At 40.5% G+C, this 23,872-nt stretch overlaps 1 protein-coding gene across 6 annotated transcripts in view; it reads left to right on the top strand.

The window, feature by feature from the left end:
* osbpl8 (oxysterol binding protein-like 8) overlaps positions 1-22,058 on the top strand; it is a 249,102-nt gene extending 227,044 nt beyond the window's left edge. For 4 of the 6 annotated variants that reach the window (XM_039761888.1, XM_039761890.1, XM_039761886.1 and 1 more), the window contains 8 exons: positions 3,698-3,795; positions 5,202-5,291; positions 5,971-6,107; positions 8,905-9,090; positions 13,672-13,825; positions 14,268-14,373; positions 20,244-20,349; positions 20,477-22,058. In XM_039761888.1, coding sequence (XP_039617822.1) covers positions 3,698-3,795; positions 5,202-5,291; positions 5,971-6,107; positions 8,905-9,090; positions 13,672-13,825; positions 14,268-14,373; positions 20,244-20,349; positions 20,477-20,612 — 1,013 coding nt within the window. In that variant the 3' untranslated portion in view covers positions 20,613-22,058. The remainder of the gene's footprint in view (positions 1-3,697; positions 3,796-5,201; positions 5,292-5,970; positions 6,108-8,904; positions 9,091-13,671; positions 13,826-14,267; positions 14,374-20,243; positions 20,350-20,476) is intronic. The other 2 variants (XM_039761887.1, XM_039761892.1) reach the window with 1 other exon arrangement.
* Positions 22,059-23,872: the final 1,814 nt, after the last annotated feature.

Here is a 23,872-nt window from a genome sequence, read left to right on the forward strand (position 1 = left end):
AACTCCTCAAAGCGCTCTGCAGTTGCAGGTTAATGGACTTGCTCAAGGGCCCAACAGAGCAGAGTCCCTTTTGGCATTTACAGAATTCGAACTGGCAACTTTCCGATTGCCAGTGCAGATCCCTAGCCTCAGAGCCACCAGTTTAGTTCTGATTTCATGACTTGTAGCCAAGGGGTAACAGACTTGCTGACCGCAGTTGTGGCCAGACCAGGCCTGTTTAAAAGACTGAAAATCACTGGGCACATTACATTTGCTAGCTGAATGCTGACCTTACAGCATGGTCTTGCACTCCTCTTTTTCTTAGAGCCAATATCATGCTGCCTTGACGGAGCTGGTGCTGTAGAAACTGTTAATGGGTATGGCAAGTTCTGCTACAATCTCTGACCTTTTTTTCTTTTTCCATTCTGTTGTGACCAGATATCGGACAAATTACTTTCTCTTCTGTTTGTGGGATCCAAATAACACGTGTTCTTTGAGCAAGCATTGGTTGTTGCCTCTCATGCACACTGAGCCTGTTCCAGAACTAAAGACAAAATCAAACTTGCCTGATTTTGTTGGAGCGAGTCACGAACTACTTGGTCTGAGTTGCTGGGGAAGTTGTATTAGGTGACTAGTTTCTTCAGAGCTCACTCCCAACTGCTTTTGACTTGCTAAGATTATGAAAATGAAAGCTGTGACTGAAAATTGATGGAAAAGGTGCACAATGTTACATGGTCTTTAGCATTTACTCCACAAACTTCAGATTGTTCAAAATTCAGCAGCTCACTTTTTAACACACACAGGATCATGTCAAAATATTATTGCAGTTCTGTCACTTTTGCACTGGATCCCTATTGATCAATACATACAATTTAAAATCTTAATGTTGACAAATGGCGCTTTTCCACTGCATAGTACGGCACAGCACGGTTCAGTACAGCTCACCTTGGTTCGGCTCAGTTCGGCTCAGTTCGGCTCGGTTTGCGTTTCGACTGCAGTTTAGTACTGCTTTAGAGTGGGTGGGATTATTCACGTGTCGTTATATGGTGCCTTTCCACTGCATTTTTTAACTTGTCCCTACACTGTTTGTAAGTCCGATGGTAGCCGTGTGTGCCCAAGAGCTTAGTGACCTCCTGAAAAACTTTTTCATTCCGCGTCGCCCCATCCAGCTCTCGCTGGATCCGCTCCTCGGTTACCAATGAGAGGAACGTCTGTACTTCCTCAATAGACCACGAAACAGCCATTTTTGGTTAAAACAAAATGGTGCGTCCAAACTTCGCTGGCTGTGCTAAAAATCTAGAGGGTCTGTTGTGTCTCGTGTCGCAAGTTCAGTGACGCAGTAATGACGATTTTCTCTGGCCAATCAGTGACCAGCAGAGTTTACACGTCACGTTTTGGTAACGGTTCGGTGCGCTTGGAACCTTGGCTAAGGTGGTACTAAAAAAAGGACCAGGTACCAGGTACTGTTCCCAGTGGAAAACTCCCCAAAAGTAAGCTGAACTGAACCGTGTCGTGCCGTACTATGCAGTGGAAAAGCACCTTTAATGATGATAGTTCACTGACCTATTTAAAAGATTGTATTAATCCTTATGTGATTAGCAGAACTCTCACTATCGCTGATGACATCTCTTATCTCCCAAACTTCACTTATAAAACTTTCAAAGCCTCTGACTTGGAACTTTTTTGCTTCATTTCTTTGGAATTCTCTGTCTCTCTCAATTCAGCAAATTCAGTTGCTTATTCAAATCTGAATAAAAGACTTGCTTATTTGATCAAACCTTGTTTATGAGCTATTTACACACTTATTTTAGTATATTTATTATGGTCTTGTTTTATACTATTATTGTAGAACTTGTTCTTGGATTTTCTGCATGTTTGTATGTCCCTTTTCTTTATATTATTTGTGTTTACTTTGTGCTTATGTTTTATCAATGTAAAGTGACTAATATACTATTAGTAAAGGAGCAGTTAAATAAAATCCTATCTGCCCCGTTCATTTTTTATTCTTCTGTAGACCTCCAAGAACACAGCTCTCTAGTAGAAACTCTGAGCACTTTTTACTCTGAAGGGGAAGTTTCTTACCTGTACTTAAAATGTCTGCCACTTCCTCTGTGGAGTGTGGCTTGGGTGCTACATGGCCCAGCCATCTAGTTTAAATAAAGATTTAATGGATTAACAAGCCTCGGCAGACTATATGTTAGTAATAACAGAGACTTCAAAACACTGTTGCTGTACTACAGATTGCCAATGCCAAGTGTGGCTAAAGCCAAACTACTGACAAATAACATGATGTGCCACTAAGATGAAATAGCTTGTCGTAGTTTATTTAATAAAAGTAGAGTAGTAGTATTAAAGTAGTCTTTCTGTGTTTTAATATACAGTAATCCCTCCTCGATTGCGGAGGTTGCGTTCCAGAACCCCCCACGATAGATGAAAATCCGCGAAGTAGAAACCATATGTTTGTATAGTTATTTTTATATATTTTAAGCCCTTATAAACTCTCCCACACTGTTAACATTATTAGAGCCCTCTAGACATGAAATAACACCCTTTAGTCAAAAGTTTAAACTGTGCTCCATGACAAGACAGAGATGACAGTTCTTTCTCACAATTAAAAGAATACAAACATATCTTCTCTTCAAAGGAGCGCCGTCAGGAGAAGAGAATTTAAGAGAGAGCGCTCGCTAAGAAAAGCAAAAAATCAATACGTGTCCTTTTAAGTTTGCCGAAGCATGCAATAAAGCGGCATTTTTCAGAGGAGCGTCAGTATCTTCTAAGCAAACAGCCCCTCTGCTCACATCTCCTCCGTCAGGCGCAGAGAACGTCAGAGAGAGAGAGCGAGATTAAAGCAACAATCAAAAAATCAATACGTGTGCTTTTGTGCTTTTAAATATGCCGAGCACCGCAATAAAGCGGCATTTTTTAGAGGAGCGTCAGTATCTTTTAAGCAAACAGCCTCTGTGCAAACAGCCCCTCTGCTCACACCCCCTCGTCAGGCGCAGAGAATGTCGGAGAGGGTGAGAGAGAGACAGAGACAAGCAAACAATCAAGCAGTCAAAAGAATAATCAAGCATATCTTATAGCATTGAGGAGTTTTAGTTAATATGTAATACGTGCTCTGATTGGGTAGCTTCTAAGCCATCCGCCAATAGCGTCCCTTGTATGAAATCAACTGGGCAAACAAACTGAGGAAGCATGTACCATAAATTAAAAGACCCATTGTCCGCAGAAATCTGTGAACCAGCGAAAAATCCGTGATATATATTTAGATATGCTTACATTTAAAATCTGCGATGGAGTGAAGCCGCGAAAGTCGAAGCGCGATATAGCGAGGGATTACTGTAATGTTAATTCCCAGGAGTGGTGACATAGTGGTTAGTATTTCTGCCTTATTGATCTAGAACTCCTAGGATCAAACTCGATTTCTGGTTGTTGTCTACATGGAATTTGTGTCCAAGTGGGTTTTCTTCCTGGTTCTCCTGTTTTCTCCCACATCCCAAAATGTTAACTGGGAATTCCATATTGGCCCCCTGTGAATGTGTGTGTGTGTGTTTTAGAGGGTCCTTCAATGCATCTCCTGCCATGTGCAGGGTTTGTTCTTGCCTTATGATTGATACCTCCAAGATATGCACTGACTGTGATTCTGGATAAGGGGACTTCAGAATGTAATGGTATGTTTACTCCCAATGTCTATTTCACTTTTTTTTTTTTTTTTAAGGAATCCTATATGGCACATTGACCCTTGAACTGGGGGGTCAGATAAACATCTCCTGTGAGAAAACAGGCTATAGTGCCTCGCTGGAGTTTAAGTTGAAGGTACTGTATTCTAAAGTTCTTCACCATTTACGTGTTGATATTGCAGTAGGTGATGGAGTGTGTTTGTCAAACTAAATGACATATTTAATTAGACAAGCACAAAACATCCATTTTTACAGAGGAGAGTCCATATGTCTAATTGAAACATAAAAAAGTGACACTCAAAGAGTTTTTATGAATTCATTAATGAGGCACCATTTGGCATAATTTGAGATAGCACAAAGCAATTTTTTAATATAGAGGTACAAAAACCTTTCTATTCTAGGCTTGAATGTGGTTCTGACACACACAAAAGCTTTCACACTTGCCAGATTGCACAGGAGTCTTCATTATCACCAAGACTCTAAAACTAATCCTCATTTATATGCTCCATGCAAGTGTTTGCTTGTCTGATGGCACCTATCTCTCTGCTCATTTACCTTCCAGAACCTGAGGTTTTCCTGAAGGCCAGAGCATTCTCCTCATATTTTCCAGTTATTTTGTACTTTACAGTAAAATCTTATAAGGCATGCAGAGAGGAGTACTGAGGTAGATCACTGGACTTTAAATCCTAATGTAGCTGGTTCAAACCCTGCTTCTGCCTTACTTTGTAACTCTGAGCAAGTCACTTGTCCCTCCAATGTTTACAAAAAATATATATATATGAAAAGGTTGTGCTGTATTCTAAATCATATAAGTAGTTTTGGATATATATATCAGTTAAATATGCAATAATAATAATAATCTTCCTAAAGCCAATAGTGTCTTCTGTTTGAGCACCTGCCTAGAATTAACCAAGAGAGTTCCAATTTCCAGTCGAGCCAGTGTGTAGCACAACCTCATAGAAGTCAGCCTCTTGGTGTACCTTAACCAGTTCTAGTTCAGCTGCTACCATAAGTGCTTCTTAATGGACACAACAAGAACAAACTGTGTGCTTTAAATAGTACAATTCCATATCATACAGTATCCATATCATATTGATTTAGACATACAGTACGTGTAACTGATTCTACTTGGCCTTGAACAGAGACAACTGTAGGCAAAGTGAGAACACACTGTGAACCAAGAAAATTAAATGTCAACTCACAGAATGGAAGCCAATCCTTGTTTCTGTCCTGCCCACTTTGAAGTTGACCTGGGTGCATTCTAAAGCACATGAAGCACTGTATTTAACCCTGTAGGATATTCTTCTTTTGCCCTGAAATATGGAAAAACATTGTGCTGGACATATAATCATCTCACGCTATACAAGGCAGAATTTGATCTTGATTGACTGGTAAAATCTTGTTACTTTCACTCTGTTTTCACTTTATTTTTAATACCTAGACCTTGTTAAGATTGTTGCTCAATTTTTCTGTGTATCATTATCAGCTATGTGTCAATATGAATGGGGTTTCCTAATACAGTATTCTCTTTTCTCATCACAGCCATTCTTAGGCAGTAATGACAGTGTTAACCAAATCAGCGGCAAGATCAAACTGGGAAAAGAAGTTCTGGCCACTCTGGAGGGGCATTGGGTAAGTAAGGATCAAAAATAAAACAGACCTAAATATTACGAACCAGCCCTGTGAGCATGTTCCACTTGATTGTAGTTACTTTGACATGTCACCTTGGTTGTGTTGAAAACTGGCACTTAGGTGAACATTTAAAAAAATGTAGATATAATATTAAGACCATTAGAATAATTTTGACAGGAACAGGCCATTCTGTCTAACAAGGTCATCCATTCCATTCTATTCCATTTTAGTATTTGTGCAAAATCTGCCTTTAACAAGTTTCAAACTGCATCTCTGTGTTCTTGTTGAAGTCATTTTAAAGTAACGACTGTGATTCACTGTAGTAATTCCTTCCATAATTTTAAACACTTTAGTCATGTCATCCATTAATCTGCATTTGCCCAATCTAAAAAGGTTCAAGTCCAATTTACCTCCCAGTTCTGGAATCAGCCTACTCATTCTTCTCTGGCAATATACTTTGAAAATATCTATGAATCTAAATTTCCACAGTTTAGCTAGAAATTTTTTTTTAGGTTTCACTTAATGAATAGGTTTGGGAAATATGTTACCAAATGTTCTTCCATTACGCATGTACAGTATTTTGCGTTATTCAGTAATAGAAGCTGCATTTTTGGATTTTGAGGCAGAATGTAAGAATCTTGCTTTAATAGATTGTGGACTAATCCTTTTTTATATACAGGACAGTGAGGTTGTTATCTTTGACAAGAAGACAGGTGTCTCAGAAACCTTCTGGAATCCAACGCCTGAACTGAGGCAGAGTCGTTTAATACGTAGCACTGTGATCTATGAAGAACAAGGAGATTGGGAGTCTGAAAAGTAAGGCTTCATCCAAACAGAAAGTTCATATTTGCATTTATTTACTTAATTAATGCTTATATTTAAATAACTTGCAAATCAATGTAGACGGGAAGTCCAGTTGTTGCTGTGTTTCCACAATGTTGATATGATAAATTTTGTGACTGCCACCTTGTGGCTCACAAGTTGTTTAGCCAAATATAATGCTGGATTGCCTAGCTGCATGCTATACATCACAGTTAGCCATAGTTTTACATCTCTTTAAAACTATTGCATTAGTAATGTATTTTATTTACCAGAGATGGGACTAAGTCCTATGTATGTAAGTCTCAAGTAAGCTTCAAGTTCTGACCCCCAAGTTTCAAGTCAAGTCTCAAATTATAAACGAGTCAAGTCATAGCACTGGTTTTATTCAAGCAAGTGTAGTTATAGTTGAGAAGACTTCAGTAAAAACTACATCCTTACATTTTTGCCACTGTATGCAGTTAATCTAATTATGATAATGTGTGATATATACTAATATCTACATTAAGAACATACTTTTTTGGAGAAACCAATTCTCAAGAAGCAACCACTGGTATCTATAGTAATTGTTTACTTTGAAGTAATTTGCATGTAAGTGCAGTGTGTCTGATATACACAGTACAGAAAGAAAATACATTTTGAAAGGCTATGTCACTTCATACTTTCAAGACATATTATATCCTTACTAGGTTTGTGGGGGGCTGGAGCCTAACCCAGCAAGCTCAGGGGTCAACACAAGAACAGTCCTTGGACAGGGCACCAGGCCATCGTAAGCTGAACACACAGACAAACACACACACAACAATTTATTATTGCCAGTCCACCTAACTTGCACATCTTTGGACTGTGGGAGAAAACCGGAGCACAGGACGGAAACCCAAATGGACATAAGGAGAAAATGTAAACTTCATGCAGTAATGACCTGGGGCATGAACCACAATGCTATAGTCATATAATCAATTCTTAATAAAATAGTTTTCTTTACATAATTTAGCATATTTATGCATTAGATCATTAGAACACTCTAGACGAGAACAGGCCATTCAGCCCAACAAAGCTCGCCAGTCCTATCCACTTGTTTCCTCCAGGAAAACATCAAGTCGAGTTTTGAAAGTCCCTAACGTCTTACTGTCTACCACACTACTTGGTAGCTTATTCCAAGTGTCGATCGTTCTTTGTGTAAAGAAAAACTTCCTAATGTTTGTGCGAAATTTACCCTTAACAAGTTTCCAACTGTGTCCCCGTGTTCTTGATGAACTCATTTTAAAATACAAGTCTCGATCCAGTGTACTAATTCCCTTCATAATTTTAAACACTTCAATCATGTCACCTCTTAATCTTCTTTTGCTTAAACTGTAAAGGCTCAGCTCTTTTAATCTTTCCTCATAATTCATCCCTTGTAGCCCTGGAATCAGCCTAGTTGCTCTTTTCTGGACCTTTTCTAGCGCTGCTATGTCCTTTTTGTAGCCTGGAGACCAAAACTGCACACAGTACTCCAGATGAGGCCTCACCAGTGTGTTATAAAGGCTGAGCATAACCTCCTTGGACTTGTACTCCACAGATCGTGCTATATAACCTAACATTCTGTTAGCCTTCTTAATGGCTTCTGAACACTGTTTGGAAGTTGATAGCTTAGAGTCCACTATGACTCCTAAATCCTTCTCATAAGGTGTACTCTTGATTTTCCGACCACCCATTGTGTAATCAAACCTAATATTTTTACTTCCTATGTGTAATACTTTACATTTACTGACATTAAATTTCATCTGCCACAAATCTGCCCAAGCTTGTATGCTATCCAAGTCCTTCTGTAATGATATAACGGATTCCAAATTATCTGCTAATCCACCTATCTTGGTATCATCTGCAAACTTAACCAGCTTGTTACTTATATTCGTATCTCAATCATTTATATATATTAAAAATATCAGCGGCCCTAGCACTGACCCCTGTGGAACACCACTGTTAACATTGGCCAGTTCTGATGAGGTTCCTTGCACCATCAACTAAATCTCGCACCATTAACTAAATGTTTCAACAATCCCCCTTTATTTAGAAAGCATTGCTCTTGCGGTTGGTGGCACTGTGGTGCAGTGGTAGTGCTGCTGCTGCTTTGCAGTAAGGAGACCAGGTTTTCGTGTGCCATGTCCTACCTGCGTGGAGTTTGCATGTTCTTCCCTCTGTCGGCGTGGGTTTGCTCCAGATTGCTCCCACAGTCCAAAGACCAGCATGTTAGGTGGATTGGCGATGGTAAATTGGCCCTAATGTATGGTTAGACGGCGTATGCGTGTTCGCTCTGCAACAACCTGGCACCCTGCTGAGGGTTTGCTCCTGCCTTGCACCTGTGCTGGCTGGGATAGACTCCAGCACCCTGCTTAGGATAAGTAGAACTTAAGAAAAGTAACACTGTGTATTGAACTTCTGTGCAAAGACTTTTGTACCTACAATTTTATAGTTGATAAAAGCTCTCATGGAACAGGATTAAAAAACAATCCTCCACCAGCTCCATAGACAAGCTCATGCTTTAGAGACTTATTATTTACTTTTTTTGGCGGGCCCACTGCTTATTCTTTGTTCTGGATATAATGTCACTATTAGATAATTAGAAAATGAAGATTCAGCTCATCTCATTTTTATGTTTATATTTAGATTTTAAAACATTTTATCAATTAATACCAATAGCAACAATAATTGATATTGGAATATGTATTTAGCTTTACCTTTGTCTTTGGGTTTCACTTTTTTTTTTTTTTTAATTATCACTATTCTTTCATAATCATGTATTTTCTATTAGACTCTGGCAACATGTCACTCGAGCCATCAACAACAAAGACCAGGTGGAAGCTACCAATGAGAAGTACATCCTGGAGGAAGCACAGAGAAAAGCAGCTCGAGAGAGGAAAGCTAAGGGGGAAGAGTGGAACTGCATCCTTTTTGAGCAAGACCTAGTGACTTTGGAATGGCACTACAAATATGCAGAGTAAGTGCATGACATCCAATGCTGACAGACTTGGAGCTTAAAAGGTTCACTCTACTTGACTTTATTCGGGAAGATGACTCCGTTCAGCTACTCTATATCAGACTAGTCATTTTGTATTGCTATATGTCCTCTTAAATTCAGGAAGAGGGACAGCAGTGGTCTGTTTAAAAAAAATGGAGGATATTCATTTCTCAAGAAAGAATAACACCTGTTCTTTGTAAGTTTATAGGATATATAGTGAGATCTACTTTAAAGTTTCATGTTTCTTGCCTTTTGTTTGGCCATTGCAACATCCTGCATGAAAGCTGTTTTGTTTCTTGTTCTTGGCAGAGTGAGGCCTTATAAACCTATATTGTAAGTGTACTTCCAAAGTCAGAGGTCACACCTAATCCAGTGCAGACCCCTGTCTACAGTGCGCAAATAGACGGTGACTACTAGGAGGTATCCAACCAACCAAGAAACAAGATCCCTTAAAAGCCATCCAAAAAAGTGTGCGTTTGTCCAAATGGAATTATTGCTCAAGGTGCTGAATCTATGTGCTGGGGGAATTTTCATTGATGATATTTTATTTTATATTACAAGTAGTATTATAAAAAAAGGCAATGTGTCAATTTATTTTCACATGTCAGCTAATTCACAGAGCGACATTTTATCTGATTTATCCCAATTGTGGATCCTACATAAACCTATGAGCAGCTTGTATTTTCCATCTGCCCTAAACCATTTGAATGTATCAAGAGCTATACCCCCAGTTAACAGGAAATAGGGTCTCATTAATAAAAAGTTTATCCCTCCAGTCAATGAAGACAACACCCAGTATTCTATAGTAAAAAAAATAGCTAAATATTATTACTTTTTACTAATTATTAGTATGTTTTGATCACATTTCTACTCTACTAGAGTATTTCTTTTGCTGTGTGCTTTCTCATTTACTTCAGTACATTTTCAAAATGAAATGGCTACTTTTTCTCCAATGTATTTTGCGAGAAATGTTTATTACTACAATATTAAACCAAAACCAATAAAGGCTATGCAAATATACACATTTTATGCAGTCGATTATCTAAAATACAGGGTTCCCCCTCTTTAAGAAAATTCCAGAAGGATCTGTAACGATCATCAAATGTTCACCACAGGTACTAACACCCGATTATCTCCACATTCATTTTGAGTATACCTCACTGCAGCCCACAGAATGTTAATGACACACAATCCCAGTTTCCGTTTACTTCCACAGATAATGGTGCTGTGTTCATATGCTGGTCTCATGGCAGTGTGCCAGCCGAGGTGGGTCTGAAATTTTACTTTTACTTGTGAGGCTGTTCATAAAGGTATGTCTGCTTTTCCTCAAGTATGGCCGGTGAGCACTTTACACAATACTGCCTCTTTACAGCTACAGCTCTGTCTCTGACTACATCCATATACAAATATTTTTGTTCCTTTGTGTGTTCATCCTCTGTGGGTATCATGTGACTAGAAGGCATAATATAATATATAACATTTTATTTTATTTTTTATACCTTTTTTTGACCCGGAAGGGTTGAGGGTTGTCACCCCTGCACATGTTTGGTCTGGTTAATTTCTGCTCACCCCTGAAGAGGAAGCAGAAAAGCCTCAGAGGCACCTTCTAGTGGTTTCCTTTGTGCTTCCAGCTCAGTTGTTCATGGAGATGAAGCAAAGTGCAACACCACCAAGAGTCTTCTCTGATTTTAGTTATTTTGTATAATGTCCTAGATATACAGTGGGTACGGAAAGTATTCAGACCCCCTTCAATTTTTCACTCTTTGTTATATTGCAGCCATTTGCTAAAATCATTTAAATTAATTTTTTTCCTCATTAATGTACACACAGCACCCCATATTGACAGACAAAAAAAAATAATTTATTAAAAAAGAAAAACTGAAATATCACATGGTCCTAAGTATTCAGACCCTTTGCTCAGTATTTAGTAGAAGCACCCTTTTGAGCTTATACAGCCATGAGTCTTCTTGGGAAAGATGCAACAAGTTTTTCACACCTGGATTTGGGGATCCTCTGCCATTCCTCCTTGCAGATCCTCTCCAGTTCTGTCAGGTTGGATGGTAAACGATGGTGGACAGCCATTTTTAGGTCTCTCCAGAGATGCTCTATTGGGTTTAAGTCAGGGCTCTGGCTGGGCCATTCAAGAACAGTCACAGAGTTGTTGTGAAGCCACTCCTTCGTTATTTTAGCTGTGTGCTTAGGGTTATTGTCTTGTTGGAAGGTAAACCTTCGGCCCAGTCTGAGGTCTTTAGCACTCTGGAGAAGGTTTTTGTCCAGGATATCCCTGTACTTGGCCACATTCATCTTTCCCTCGATTGCAACCAGTCATCCTGTCCCTGCAGCTGAAAAACACCTCCACAGCATGATGCCGCCACCGCCATGCTTCACTGTGGCGACTGTATTGGACAAGTGATGAGCAGTGCCTGGTTGTCTCCACACACTGAGAAGAGGCAAGACACATGACAGCCCGCATGGAGTTTGCTAAAAGACACCTGAAGGACTCTGGGATGGTGAAAAATAAGATTCTCTGGTCTTAATTCTAAGCGGTATGTGTGGAGACAACCAGGCACTGCTCATCACTTGTCCAATACAGTCGCCACAGTGATGCTGTGGGGGTGTTTTTTAGCTGCAGGGACAGGACGACTGGTTGCAATCGAGGGAAAGATGAATGCGGCCAAGTACAGGGATATCCTGGACAAAAACCTTCTCCAGAGTGCTAAGGACCTCAGACTGGGCTGAAGGTTTACCTTCCAACAAGACAATAACCCTAAGCACACAGCTAAAATAACAAAGGAGTGGCTTCACAACAACTCTGTGACTGTTCTTGAATGGCCCAGCCAGAGCCCTGACTTAAACCCAATTAATTGAGCATCTCTGGAGAGACCTAAAAATGGCTGTCCACCAACGTTTACCATCCAACCTGACAGAACTGGAGAGGATCTGCAAGGAGGAATGGCAGAGGATCCCCAAATCCAGGTGTGAAAAACTTGTTGCATCTTTCCCAAGAAGACTCATGGCTGTATTAGCTCAAAAGGGTGCTTCTACTAAATACTGAGCAAAGGGTCTGAATACTTAGGACCATGTGATATTTCAGTTTGTCTTTTTTAATAAATCTACAACAATTTCAAAAATTCTTTTTTTTGTCTGTAAATATGGGGGTGCTGTGTGTACATTAATGAGGGAAAAAAATTAATTTAAATGATTTTAGCAAATGGCAGCAATATAACAAAGAGTGAAAAATTGAAGGGGGTCTGAATACTTTCCGTACCCACTGTAGTCTGAGATTGAATTATAGAATGTTTATGGTTGCAGTCCTTGCCACTAAAGGTGTCACAACCAGTTTTTAAGTGTAGGGGTCATTTATTTCCCACAGTGTCAGTTGGTGTTGATTAACTTTGTTCATTAAATAGTAACGTAAATTAAAAAAATGTTATTTGCTGAGTCAGGTGCTTTTTAACTAATACTAGATTTTAGTTGAAGATTTGAGAACGTTCAGTGTCAAAAAATTTTAATAATTGGTGAAAACTTGCAACGTTTGAGGTACACTTTTGTTTTTCCAGTTGAAACACAGCCTTGCTCAGGCTAACATAGTGTCAGTAGTGGGATTTGAACTCGCAACCTCAGGGTTTGAAGTCCAAAGCCTTAAGCACTTTGGCACATCTTCTGTCATATATGTCTAATGTCAGAACTGTCAGGTGACCAGATTTTCCAAAGTCATGTAGGGACAGAGTTGTTGGGATTAAATCAGGAATCCTGTGGTTCACATTTTGTGCCCACTAGAAAGCCCATCTCTCCTAATTGAGTAGTACTATAGTGCATCTTTCTTATACTTTTGTGCACAGCAATCATTTCATTATTTAGTTTTATTTTATGTTGTATATTCCAAAGTGATACCATCACAAGGCATTTTACAAGCAGGATGTATTTTATGTTAAATCGCTCACAGTTAATGCTTTACAGAAGTGTTTTAATACAATTGTTTCTTTATTTCAAAAATACAAGCCCTCGCAGGTTCACGGATGCCCAATGAGACAGTGTTTCAGACTGACTGTTTGTACAGTATATAGTTATTTTCATAGCAAAATCTCCGGTTCCATATGTGTCCATTACAGGTGTTTCCATATCTAATAATACAAGTGCCGCTGAAAGGCTAATCAATTTAAGATCACACATTGCTGTTGTAACCTTGAGATTGACAGTGCAAAGCCTTGGTCACAGTCTGTGAATAGCAATATTGAGCTCTGCACAGACCAGTTAGTTTTGTTTTACAATAAAAACATCTTTGCTTTAATAAATACCTTGTGTCTCTCTTCATGATGTTTGAAGATGCACTGGCTGACTTGGTAATGCCTGGTAGAGGCCATGTATGTTGTCCTAGCAGAGTGTGTGCCCACCCTTGGCCTATGTATATACCACCAACAGATGTTCCCATGGAGGTGCATAAAGAAACGTTCAAGCAGCTTCTAGATTTTCAGGATGGGCTTTTTTATCTGCAGAAGAATGTCTGTGTTTTGCATAGTACTAAGTTGTTTCAACTTTTTCTTTTTTGTCTTTGCACAGTACCCGTCCTTGGGATCCGCTAAATGACATGATACAGTTTGAGAAAGATGGTTGGATTCAGACAAAAGTGAGACATCAGACACCCATGGTACGTTCTGGCAGTGTAATTAGTCTCAGTAACCAAGGGGCAAGGAGGGAGAATTTCAAGTGCCAGGTAGGTGGGGCATCATTTGCCAGCTAGAGCTTCTGCCTCGCCATTCACCCATGCAATGTGCCCAAACTCACCAGCATTAATTATGTCTTGCCTGCTCGTGTAATTGAAGGATTTTTATTTATTTATTTTATTAAAAAGCCTCCCCTCATAAACTTTTTATCTGTATTCATTCTTTTCTTTTTTTTTTTTTTTTTTTGAAACCACTTTAATTTTCTTCTGTTCATTTTTTTGGCAGCAACTGGCACCTCTGAAGGGTGCCCATCAATAACCATGCACGTTGCTTGTCTGCTTTGCTTGTGAGGCTGATGAAGCATTGTCACCTTGTTGTTTATTATTTATTGTTTTTTTAATATGAGCACTACTGCTTTTTATTTGATTGTTGAATAATTTCTTGTGTTACCAGTGCCTTTTTTTTTTTCTTTTTTTTTTTTGCTAAATATAGGTCACTGTGCCCAAAAGGAAACGCAAACCCAATGAAGCAACCAATAGGGTGGAGAGTGGCTGTTCATCCCCAGAGCCTGACCGACATGACTCTTCAGGAAGTGAAAGTAAGCTAAGCTGCACATTAACATCGTTTCCCTTCTACAGGTTACTATTGGCCTGTGTGAAATTCCTACTTGCACATACTAATGAACATTCAACATGTCTGGTGCCCTGATTAGTGAGTATAGCAAACTTGCCTCAAAACGTCTGTGCCTGAATTCTTGAAGCTAGTGGGGGCAAGTAAAGAACAGTGGCAAAAATTAACAAAAAAAAGGATTAACCCTTTATTCAGAGGTTGTTAGTTGCAGGAAAATATAAATAATTTAATTTAATGTGAAGAGGAGAATACAAAATTATTTACTGGGCTTGAGATTTGGCATAAAACTAAAAGCTTATCCAAGGTCAGCATCATTTCTTGTTAACTCATTTTTTTTCTTTACCCAGCATGTACAAGACAGATAAATAGTACTTTATTTGTCTCAAGGGGAAATTTAGCTTTTCACAGAAGCTCATGAAATATGGAAATAAACAACAACAACCCATTCAAATACACACAACAATTACAAAAAAAAAAATACCTCTTTCTAATTCTGCATCCGGTCATTGCTCATTTGGAGACTACATGTTCCACCTGGTTGATGGGAGTTTTCATTCCTTGGAGATCCCATAAGGCGCGTGTGGAATTGGTGATGCCAGTCGACTCTGTTTGAGTGTGACTGAGGGTGTGCACATGAGTGATTCCAACAATGCACTAGACGCCTACATCCTCCCTTGAAGCTGGTGAAAAGTGCAACAGTGCCTTTATCGATCAGTGTTCAAACTGAGTGCAGTGCTTCTTTTAATAAATTATTCAATGAAACAGTGTCATTGGCTGATGTTAATGTTATAAATAAATAATCCAAAATCAGTTCAAATCCAAGGGTAAATAGTAGTAGGATCAGTCCTTTAAAATCCCTCCTGAGCTTCTGTGCCTCCACCTAAAAACGATGGCTCTGCTGCTTTCCCAACATGACTTCCTCAGGCAGCAGAGCTGCCCAGTGATTAAGTGTGGTCATCCCTTTACTGGCTTGTTCCACAGCCACCTTGTTCTTGTCACCGCTTTGATGTCCCAAGCCCAGCTCCATCATCCTTCTTGCTACTTCTATTTGTCCACTATTTGACCTTCAGAGAGCCCTGCTGTGCATTTGGTATGCAGGAGTGACCCCGCTGTGTGAGTACCGACTGCTCACTCCTCGCCAGGACCACTTCCCAACCGCTTTCATCAACGTCACAGCAGCACTGACTCAGCCAATGTCCTATCTCTTCCTTTTTCCGTAATCTCCTGTCTTCTTTTCTTTTCATTCTTCTGTTCTTGTTCTCTCTCATGTATCCTGTATCAGGCTCTAACTATACACCCCAGAGCACTAATGAGGAAACTGGCCAAACTGCATGGGTCTGCGCATGAAAGTGTACTCTGCCAATTCTCATCTACACCCACCCAGAGTTTCAGTGCACCATTTTTATCTTAAAACTGCGCACTGCCATGGACCTCTAACTCACCTTACCATAGAGTTACATCCTGCTGTGTGCCTTGTGCTGCCACAGCCCTCAGTTTGGATTAAGCAGGTTTGAGAATGTTATGTTGTGTTAATGTCTTTCGCAGCATTTGAGACGTGAACACTGACCTTAGTGTTATAAAAAAATATTTTATAGTTCCGTGTGATTTCATACAAGAACTTTTTTGCCTTGAAATCTAAGTTTGCCAAGCTGACTGTTGCCAGGTTGATGGCCCTAATGTCAGTCAGTCATTTACTAACCTGCTTAGTCCTGAAGAGGGTCGGGTGGTCTGCTGGAGCCTATACCAGCTAGCATAGGGCACAGGGCAGAAACAAACTCTGGACAGGGCGCTAGTCCATTGCAGGGCAAGCACACATGGGCACACACATATACCCCAACCACACACTATGGCCAATTTAGGAAACGCCAATCCACCTAACCAGCGTGTGTTTGGTTCCAGCCCTTATTCATATGATTAAAATTACTCTAAGTGGTGTCCAGGAACCTTTAAAAAGACGCTGTTACCCTTTTTTCTGAGTGCTTATCAAGAATTTCTTTGGTTGTGCAATATGTGTCCTGCCAACTTTCTCCTTATGATATGTGCTAGAATGGTGTTTACATTGGGCAAGGCTGAACGTAATGATCCTTCTAATTGGGTTGACAAACTTTTTCATGTTTTAGCTTTATATTTTTGATTATCTTGCCCAGTCCATCAAATCAAAGAAGTGCCACATTTTGTTTTTCTGAGTCTGTTTTATTTATGAATTGTGGGATGGACCTAATTCACTGTAAAAGTACACTTACACTGGCAAGCTTATTAGATCAGCCTGTCTAGTGTCAGATATGACCCCCTTTTCCCCCCAGAGCAATCAGAATATCTGCAAGACATGAATTCAACCAGGTGCTACAAACACATTTCCCTCTGCAGTAATAAAGCTGGCCTAACCCTACTGAAACATTCCTTGTGGATATTGGTCCACGCAGAATTAGTCACATCAGGGATTTTCTGCAGATTTTTGCACACATTTCTGCTGTAAACTACATGCTAAAGGAGGGCTAACAGACTAAGATCTCGGGCTTCACAGACCACCGACGCAAACTGAAGTTACTGTCATGTTTGTGGGGCCCACTTGGACTGTTGCATTGTGACAAGGTAAATTAACCTGTTGGAATTACGAGGTGTGGCAGAAAAGTAATGAGACTGATTTTTTATTTACCAAAGTTTTTATTTTTTTCAAACATCAATGTTATCCCCTTCAAAGTAGTTCCCTTGGGCAGCTACACACCGATGGAGACGTTGTTCCCACTGTTGGTAGCAGCGCTGGAAGTCTTCAACCGGTATGGTCTTCAGCATGTCCGTTACACTCTTTTGGATGTTTTCTAAAGTCCCGAAATGACGTCCTTTCAGGACATTGTTCAGTTTAGGAAAAAGGAAAAAGTCACACAGACTGAGGTCAGGTGAATAAGGGGGCTGGGGAACCACAGGAATGCCTTTTGAGGTCAAAAATTCTGTTATGGAGAGGGCAGTTTTTCGGCACCATTTTGGCACAGACCTTTCGCATGTGCAAATGTTCAGTCAAAATTTGATGAACGGTAAATCTGTTCAAATTTAATTGTTCACTCAACATTCTTAATGTTAAATGACGGTCTGATCTCACAAGAGTGTTCACACGTTCGATGTTTTCATTGGTTTTCGAAGTTGAAGTCCTCCCTGAACGGTGTTCATCTTCAACGTGTTTTCTGCCTTCCAAAAATGATTTGTGCCAGCGAAAAACTTGAGCTTGGGATAAAGAATGTTCCTCATAGGTCTGTTTTAACTTTTCAAACGTCACACTTGCCATTTAATGGCACAACGTTGCTCCAAATTCCGCTGTTCCATTTTGCGTGACGCACAACCAAAACACAACTTCGCTAATAGCAGTCACAAAAATCACGTAGTTAACGGAAGGAGTTGAAACTCGCACTGAGCTATGGGAGGGTACTGATACACGTGCTCTATCAAGGACAACAGCGCAGCGTTGCTAGATCGCTTGCAGTGTTGCCAGTCTCATTACTTTTCTGCCACACCTCGTATTCATTTAAAATGGTAATCTGTGGCCATAAAGGGAGGCATATACTCTACAGAGTTGTCGACACCAATATGTCTGATACCAACAATATCATGATTGATTGAACAACAGCTGCAGCAAACATCTTAACCTTGTCCGCATTTTCCATCACATAAACTGATGTTGCAGCCCCTTGACTACCTGTTTGGAGGGGCAGACTGTTTGCATCAGCAACCTAATAAAGTGGCCACTCAGTATCTGCAGTAGTGCAGACAATCAGACAGGACAATTACTTTTCATAGGGAGAGCCAGTTTTCACACAAATAAAACCATCGTCACCATTTTAAAAAGTGTCCATCTTGCTCTTCTAATGATTCAGTTAGAAAATGGCACACAATCAAATCTAGTGCCTGTTTTCTTGTATAACCGGTTAATCTGCCACCATTTGTTTTTTTTTTTTTAACATCTAATAAAAACAAAACATTTCAAATCAGCAGGGGCCTGCAGAAGTATCAATCCATCTTCTTAACCCACTCACCTCACTGTAAACTGATGGATGCACAGCTCAACGAATCCTTGCACATCATAACAGGCAATGTCCGTCCAGCCCCTCTCAAATGACTACCAGTGCTAGCTAACATAGCACCCCCTCACATTCCTTGTGATGCTGCTGCAGACTTTTTAACAAAATACGAGAAGCAGTACTGTTTCCAGATATGTGGTGACATTACCATCTTCTGAGACTTTGTCTCCTTTCCAGAAATCCAATTTGGTGGTCACCTAGGAATGCTGTTATTGTCAACACATGAAAAAAATATGGAAGATTGAACCCTCCTGCACACTCCTTCCTGATCAGCAACCTGGCAAAATGCTTGCCAGGTTCTGTCCTTCCCACGTGGGATTGGGTCAGCGCTATGGAACAGGGCTTGGCAGATAAGCTGCAAACCAACATAGATAACAACAACAGCATTTATTTATAGCACGTTTTCATAAAAATGAGTGCTTTACAAGATGAGGAAAAAGTTTATAAAAATATAAAAAGATTAGGCAATACTAAATAACGAAGAATAAAGTAAAGTCTGATGGCCGGGAGGACAGAAAAAAAAAAATCCAGAGGGCTGGAGAAGAAAAACAAAATCTGCAGGGGTTCAAAGGGCACGAGACTGACCTGCAACCACTAGGCATTCTACCTAACATAAATTATCTCAATTAGTCCTCAAAGCCTTCAGCCCGTCAATGTAGGAACTGCACGTTGCTTTGATCGGGTGGTTGTGGCGCCACAGAAAACCGGAAAAAGAACAGCAGAGAAAGTAGGGGTTAGTACGGATTGCGGAGACATGATAAAAATGATAATTAAATCCATATACAGAATATCAGGGTTGCACTAAAATGAAGAAATCCTCTGAGAAATCCATGTTAACATAATTTGGTTTTTAGGGGGTTTCAGGACATGACAACCCGCTCTGTTCCTGTGGAAAACAGCAAACCATGGCCCACATCATCAATAACTGTCCCATCCTAAAGTGATCTTCTCATGCTGCATACAGACTCAGCATCTGCTACTGACTGGTTGAGAAGTGATAACAACATTACAGAAGCAAATTATTTGCAGCAGAGCTATAGTAGCCTGTATTACTAATCATCAGGTACAAAGCAGGAACAATCCTTGGGCAGGGGAAATAACCCATCACACACAAACCCACACTAGTGCTAATTTAGCAATACCAATCCACCTAACCTGTCAGAGGAAACCAAAGTGTCTGGAAGAAACCCATGAAAACACAGGAAGAACATACAAAGTCCACACAGGGAGCACCTGAGACATGAACCCTGATCTCCTTGTGCCACCGTTCCACTAACACATCATTGTTTCTGACAAAACTGCACTACATGGCCTACACTAGTAGAAGAGGGATGATTCTGAATCCTCAGGTGGAATAGGGTGGAAGGCTTAGTTGAGCGTTAGTAGGCCGAGGTCTTCCAGGACTGTGACTGTGTCTATGATTTTTGTCTGTTGTAACTCACTGCGGACCCCCAGAAGTTTATTCTTTCCAGGGATGCCTATGAATGGAGATTTTGTTTTCCTCTCCTCCATTGTCAGCTTGCCATATCTCGATGATAATTTTAATGGACAGATATTGTGAGGATGCTTTTATGTTAATCAGTTGTTTTACTGTGTGTTTACCCAGGGCTGCGTTTGTATGTGTGTACATGTTGTATTTTGTAAAATGTATAATTTATTTTATACCTGTAAACTTAGTGCCCCACACGGTGAAGAGTGCCACACAAACATAAATTGAAGCAGACGAGGGGATTTATAGCCATCGAAGTAATATTTTTTTCCTTCTCAGGACACAAAGCAAAGCATAATACAAGATTAAAGAAAAAATGTTCTGACCTCAGTGAACTTCAGAGTGCCATTGAATCCATTAAGCATGCACAAAGTGAAATAAACCGGTGAGAACACACTTTTGTGTTAACGGCCTATGTGGCTGATGAGCCTTCTTGTAGTTGACTGTCAAGTTTCTCTTTGGAAATTACTTTTTTGTCTTTTTTTTTTTTCTCCTGACTTTCCCATTTTCAGGAGTATCATTGCTTTAAGAAGCCGAGCCCTGGCAGCACAACCTCAGTCGGACAGCAGTTTTCTGCAGCAGAGAGACTATGTTATCATTTTCCTGCTTGTCCTCCTCCAAATCTTCATTAACTTTCTCTTCAAGTAGCCAAGCTTTAGATGCCATCATGAGCAAAGAACAATAAGCAACATAAGGGACCAGACTGGCAGCCTCTTGTGCCAATGAGGATGCCACCTGCAGAACATGAAGACACTGCTGCTGTTAAACTTTTCCATCCTTAGTGAAGCCAAGTCCGTTTCCACAGTCTACCACTGGATGTGATGGGCGGTCTAGAATAGTGGACACTTTCTAAATGTCGAGATGCCAGAAAGTTTTATTTGGAATGCATCTTTAAAGCATGACATTTCAACGCCTGTTATTGGCTCAGAACCCATTAACTGGTCGAGACTTCCGGGTGCTTACCCCCATCGTATATCTTTGAGAATGCCGCCGTGCACATTTGTAATCAAAATCCGCCGAAGTTCGCATGAGTCAAATTGGTAAAGTGAATATTGCGCAGACTCTGCTGGCCTTCGTTACGCCTGGTTTTTACCGAACTAGCAGTCGACGGATTTTAGTTGCTGGTAGTTATGTAAATTGATTAGAAGATTAGCTATTTTTTTATTTATAAATGAGCGCCACGAAACTAGTGTATCTGTTATATTATCACAGCAATACTGTATACAGTGCGTGGTGTGTAGAGTTGTGATTGTGGGGCAGGATAGCACCGCTAGGGTTTAATGTAGCAGCTTCAACCTGTATAAAGCACTCCTTACTTTGTACGCCCCTCAACATCAGTCAGATGCAGAAAATCTCAATGAACAAAACACGCGGAGAAAAGGCCAAATGTAACTTTTAGAATGTAAATCTAGCACACTGGTACAGTGACTGTAAATAGATAGTACTGTATTTAATTATACAGGTGTATATATAGTTTTTAATTAAAAAAAATTGATTTGTTAATTATACTTTTTTTGGGAGAAAGGGGGACATCAAATCAAAGATCATCATTTATAGTCACTCAACAGCATTTTTTTAACGCCATATTTGGATACCAGTTATAGAAACCTTTGCTAATCAGTGCCTTTGTGATGGATCTGTGTGAGGAGGGTAGGAGGGCGCAGTCTTGTTGGTGCCATTGAGAAGAGCAAATGTGCAGACAAGACTCTCATAATCTTCCCATTACTCCAGGTATTCCTGCCGCACCGTTTTTGTCGTTCGCTGTGCACGTCACCTGTCTCCACGGGACCTGGGAAGACCACTTGCCACCTTCGTTGTTTGCATTCATTCCATCACTCAGTTTTCCTCATTAGCCTCACTCTGTCAGTCACATCTTATCACCTTCTATTTTAAACTTTGGACCCACGTGCAAATGTAGATGTTCAGCCCTTTCAGCTTGTTCATGTGTATTTATTTGTAAAACTGGTTGTATGCTTTTTACCATAAACAATTTTTAAAAATTGCCACGATATGTTTCTATCTGTGTCTTGCGTTCGGTTTGTTTGTTTCTTTCCAATTGTTTACTTTGTTCATAATAAAGCAAAAATGACAGACTGACTGCATATTTGTGTTTAATCTCAGAGTCGTGTTGGTTGCGTTTTTAGAAAGTTTAAATCGGAGTTTGAAAAGCCTCTGCTGCCATTAAACAACAGCACCTTCAGTCTGGGAAACATTGTAGAAAACTTCAGTTGGACCGAGTTCTGTGACCTACCTTTTATTTCTGGCAGCCCTCTGGCAGTATCATCTCAAAAGTAGATGACTTGTATGTCAGGTCAGGATGGGGAGCATGCACTGATACAGTGTGTTGCTGCTCCCACCACACGACAAAACACCTCAGGGTACTACTTGGTAACCCCCCAGGCAGACACGCAGTCCAGTTCCACCCTTCGGATGACCCTCTATCTGCCGCAGCCAGGTGTTACATTGGCATCTTCTTGGCCTGGTCCAGCCACTTGGGTCCCCCAATAATGAGGATCTTATGAGCCGGATCACCGCCGGGGAAACACGCCACATGGCCGTAGTGCCATAACTGACGCTCCCTCACAATGCAGGTAATGTGCCTCATTTGGGACTCTGTGAGCAACCGCTCATTCAACACAAAGTCAAACCAGCGGTACCCAAGGATTTTCCGAAGAGAGACAGTGCCAAAGGAGTCCAGTCTTCATCTCAGGTCACTGGATAACGTCCATGTCTCACAACCATATAACAATACAGGAAGTACCAGAACTCTCAGGACTTCGTCCTTTTGCAAAGATGGCAAGAGCGCCACACACCCCTTTCCAGTGACCTCATGACCCCCCATGCTCTCCCAGTCCGTCTACTGACTTCATAGGAAGAGTCACCAGAGACATGAATGTCACTGCCAAGGTAAGTAAACCTCTTGACAAGGTCGACACTCTCTCCGCAGACAGACACACTGCTGATGGCTGTGCCCAAGGGGTCATTAAAGTCATTAATTGGACTTGATTTAATTAGTTCAGGGCCACGGGCGTGGGGGACACATGCAGTACTTATCCACACAGCACGTGGCACTTGGATGGGATGCTGGTCCATCCCATTAATCTACTCATCCATTTTCTGTTTTGAAACAGGCTTTTGTTGATTATGATGGAAACATTGGAGTTCCAGTCTGTGCAGAGTTTACCCATCAGCACCTTTACTCGCAGAGGGCCAGCTTAGAGTTGCTAAATAGATTAACAAGTTTGGGACAAGACATTTATGAATATACAGCATACAATTTGGTTGAGGAATTTTATCATGTAAATTTAGTTAGAATAATGCATTTTTGGGCAGGCAGTGTGACACTAAGGGTTGGCACACTTTTGTTTAAACAAAGGTTCATTCACATTGTGGAATGAATGCTGAGAGGCCAGGTTGTCATATGCATGGGTTTGGATGTTACAGAAAAAGTAATTATTTGAATGTGGAATCTGAAGCAACCCCCCCAGTTAGGTACATCAACTGTGGGCACAATACCATAAACTTTATTTAGATGCCTGCTTTATAGTGCTTGGTAGTCCTTAATGACACAGTAGGACACCTCTTAGTGTGTGTTTGTGTACATCTGGCTGACTGGGGGGCCCAGTATGGCGGACCCAATGGCTACACGCAGGGTTGTTATTTAACTCTCAGGATCTCTTCACAAGGGATATGGTTGATCAGATTTGAGGAACACACTTAATCTCTCACATCACAAGAGAGCATTAAAGGGCTGAGGACTTGAACACAAACTCACACACCATCAACACATGGAAGCAGGTTCTTGCCTTGCTCCTACTGCACCCTAGTTTGACATAAGTTCTCAGACCCGCTTAATCCAATTCCGGTTCACAGGGACCGAAGCCTCTACTGGTAGCAGTGGGTGGAGG

The sequence above is a fragment of the Polypterus senegalus genome, chromosome 8, assembly GCF_016835505.1.
Source record: "Polypterus senegalus isolate Bchr_013 chromosome 8, ASM1683550v1, whole genome shotgun sequence".
Taxonomy (NCBI): domain Eukaryota; kingdom Metazoa; phylum Chordata; class Cladistia; order Polypteriformes; family Polypteridae; genus Polypterus; species Polypterus senegalus.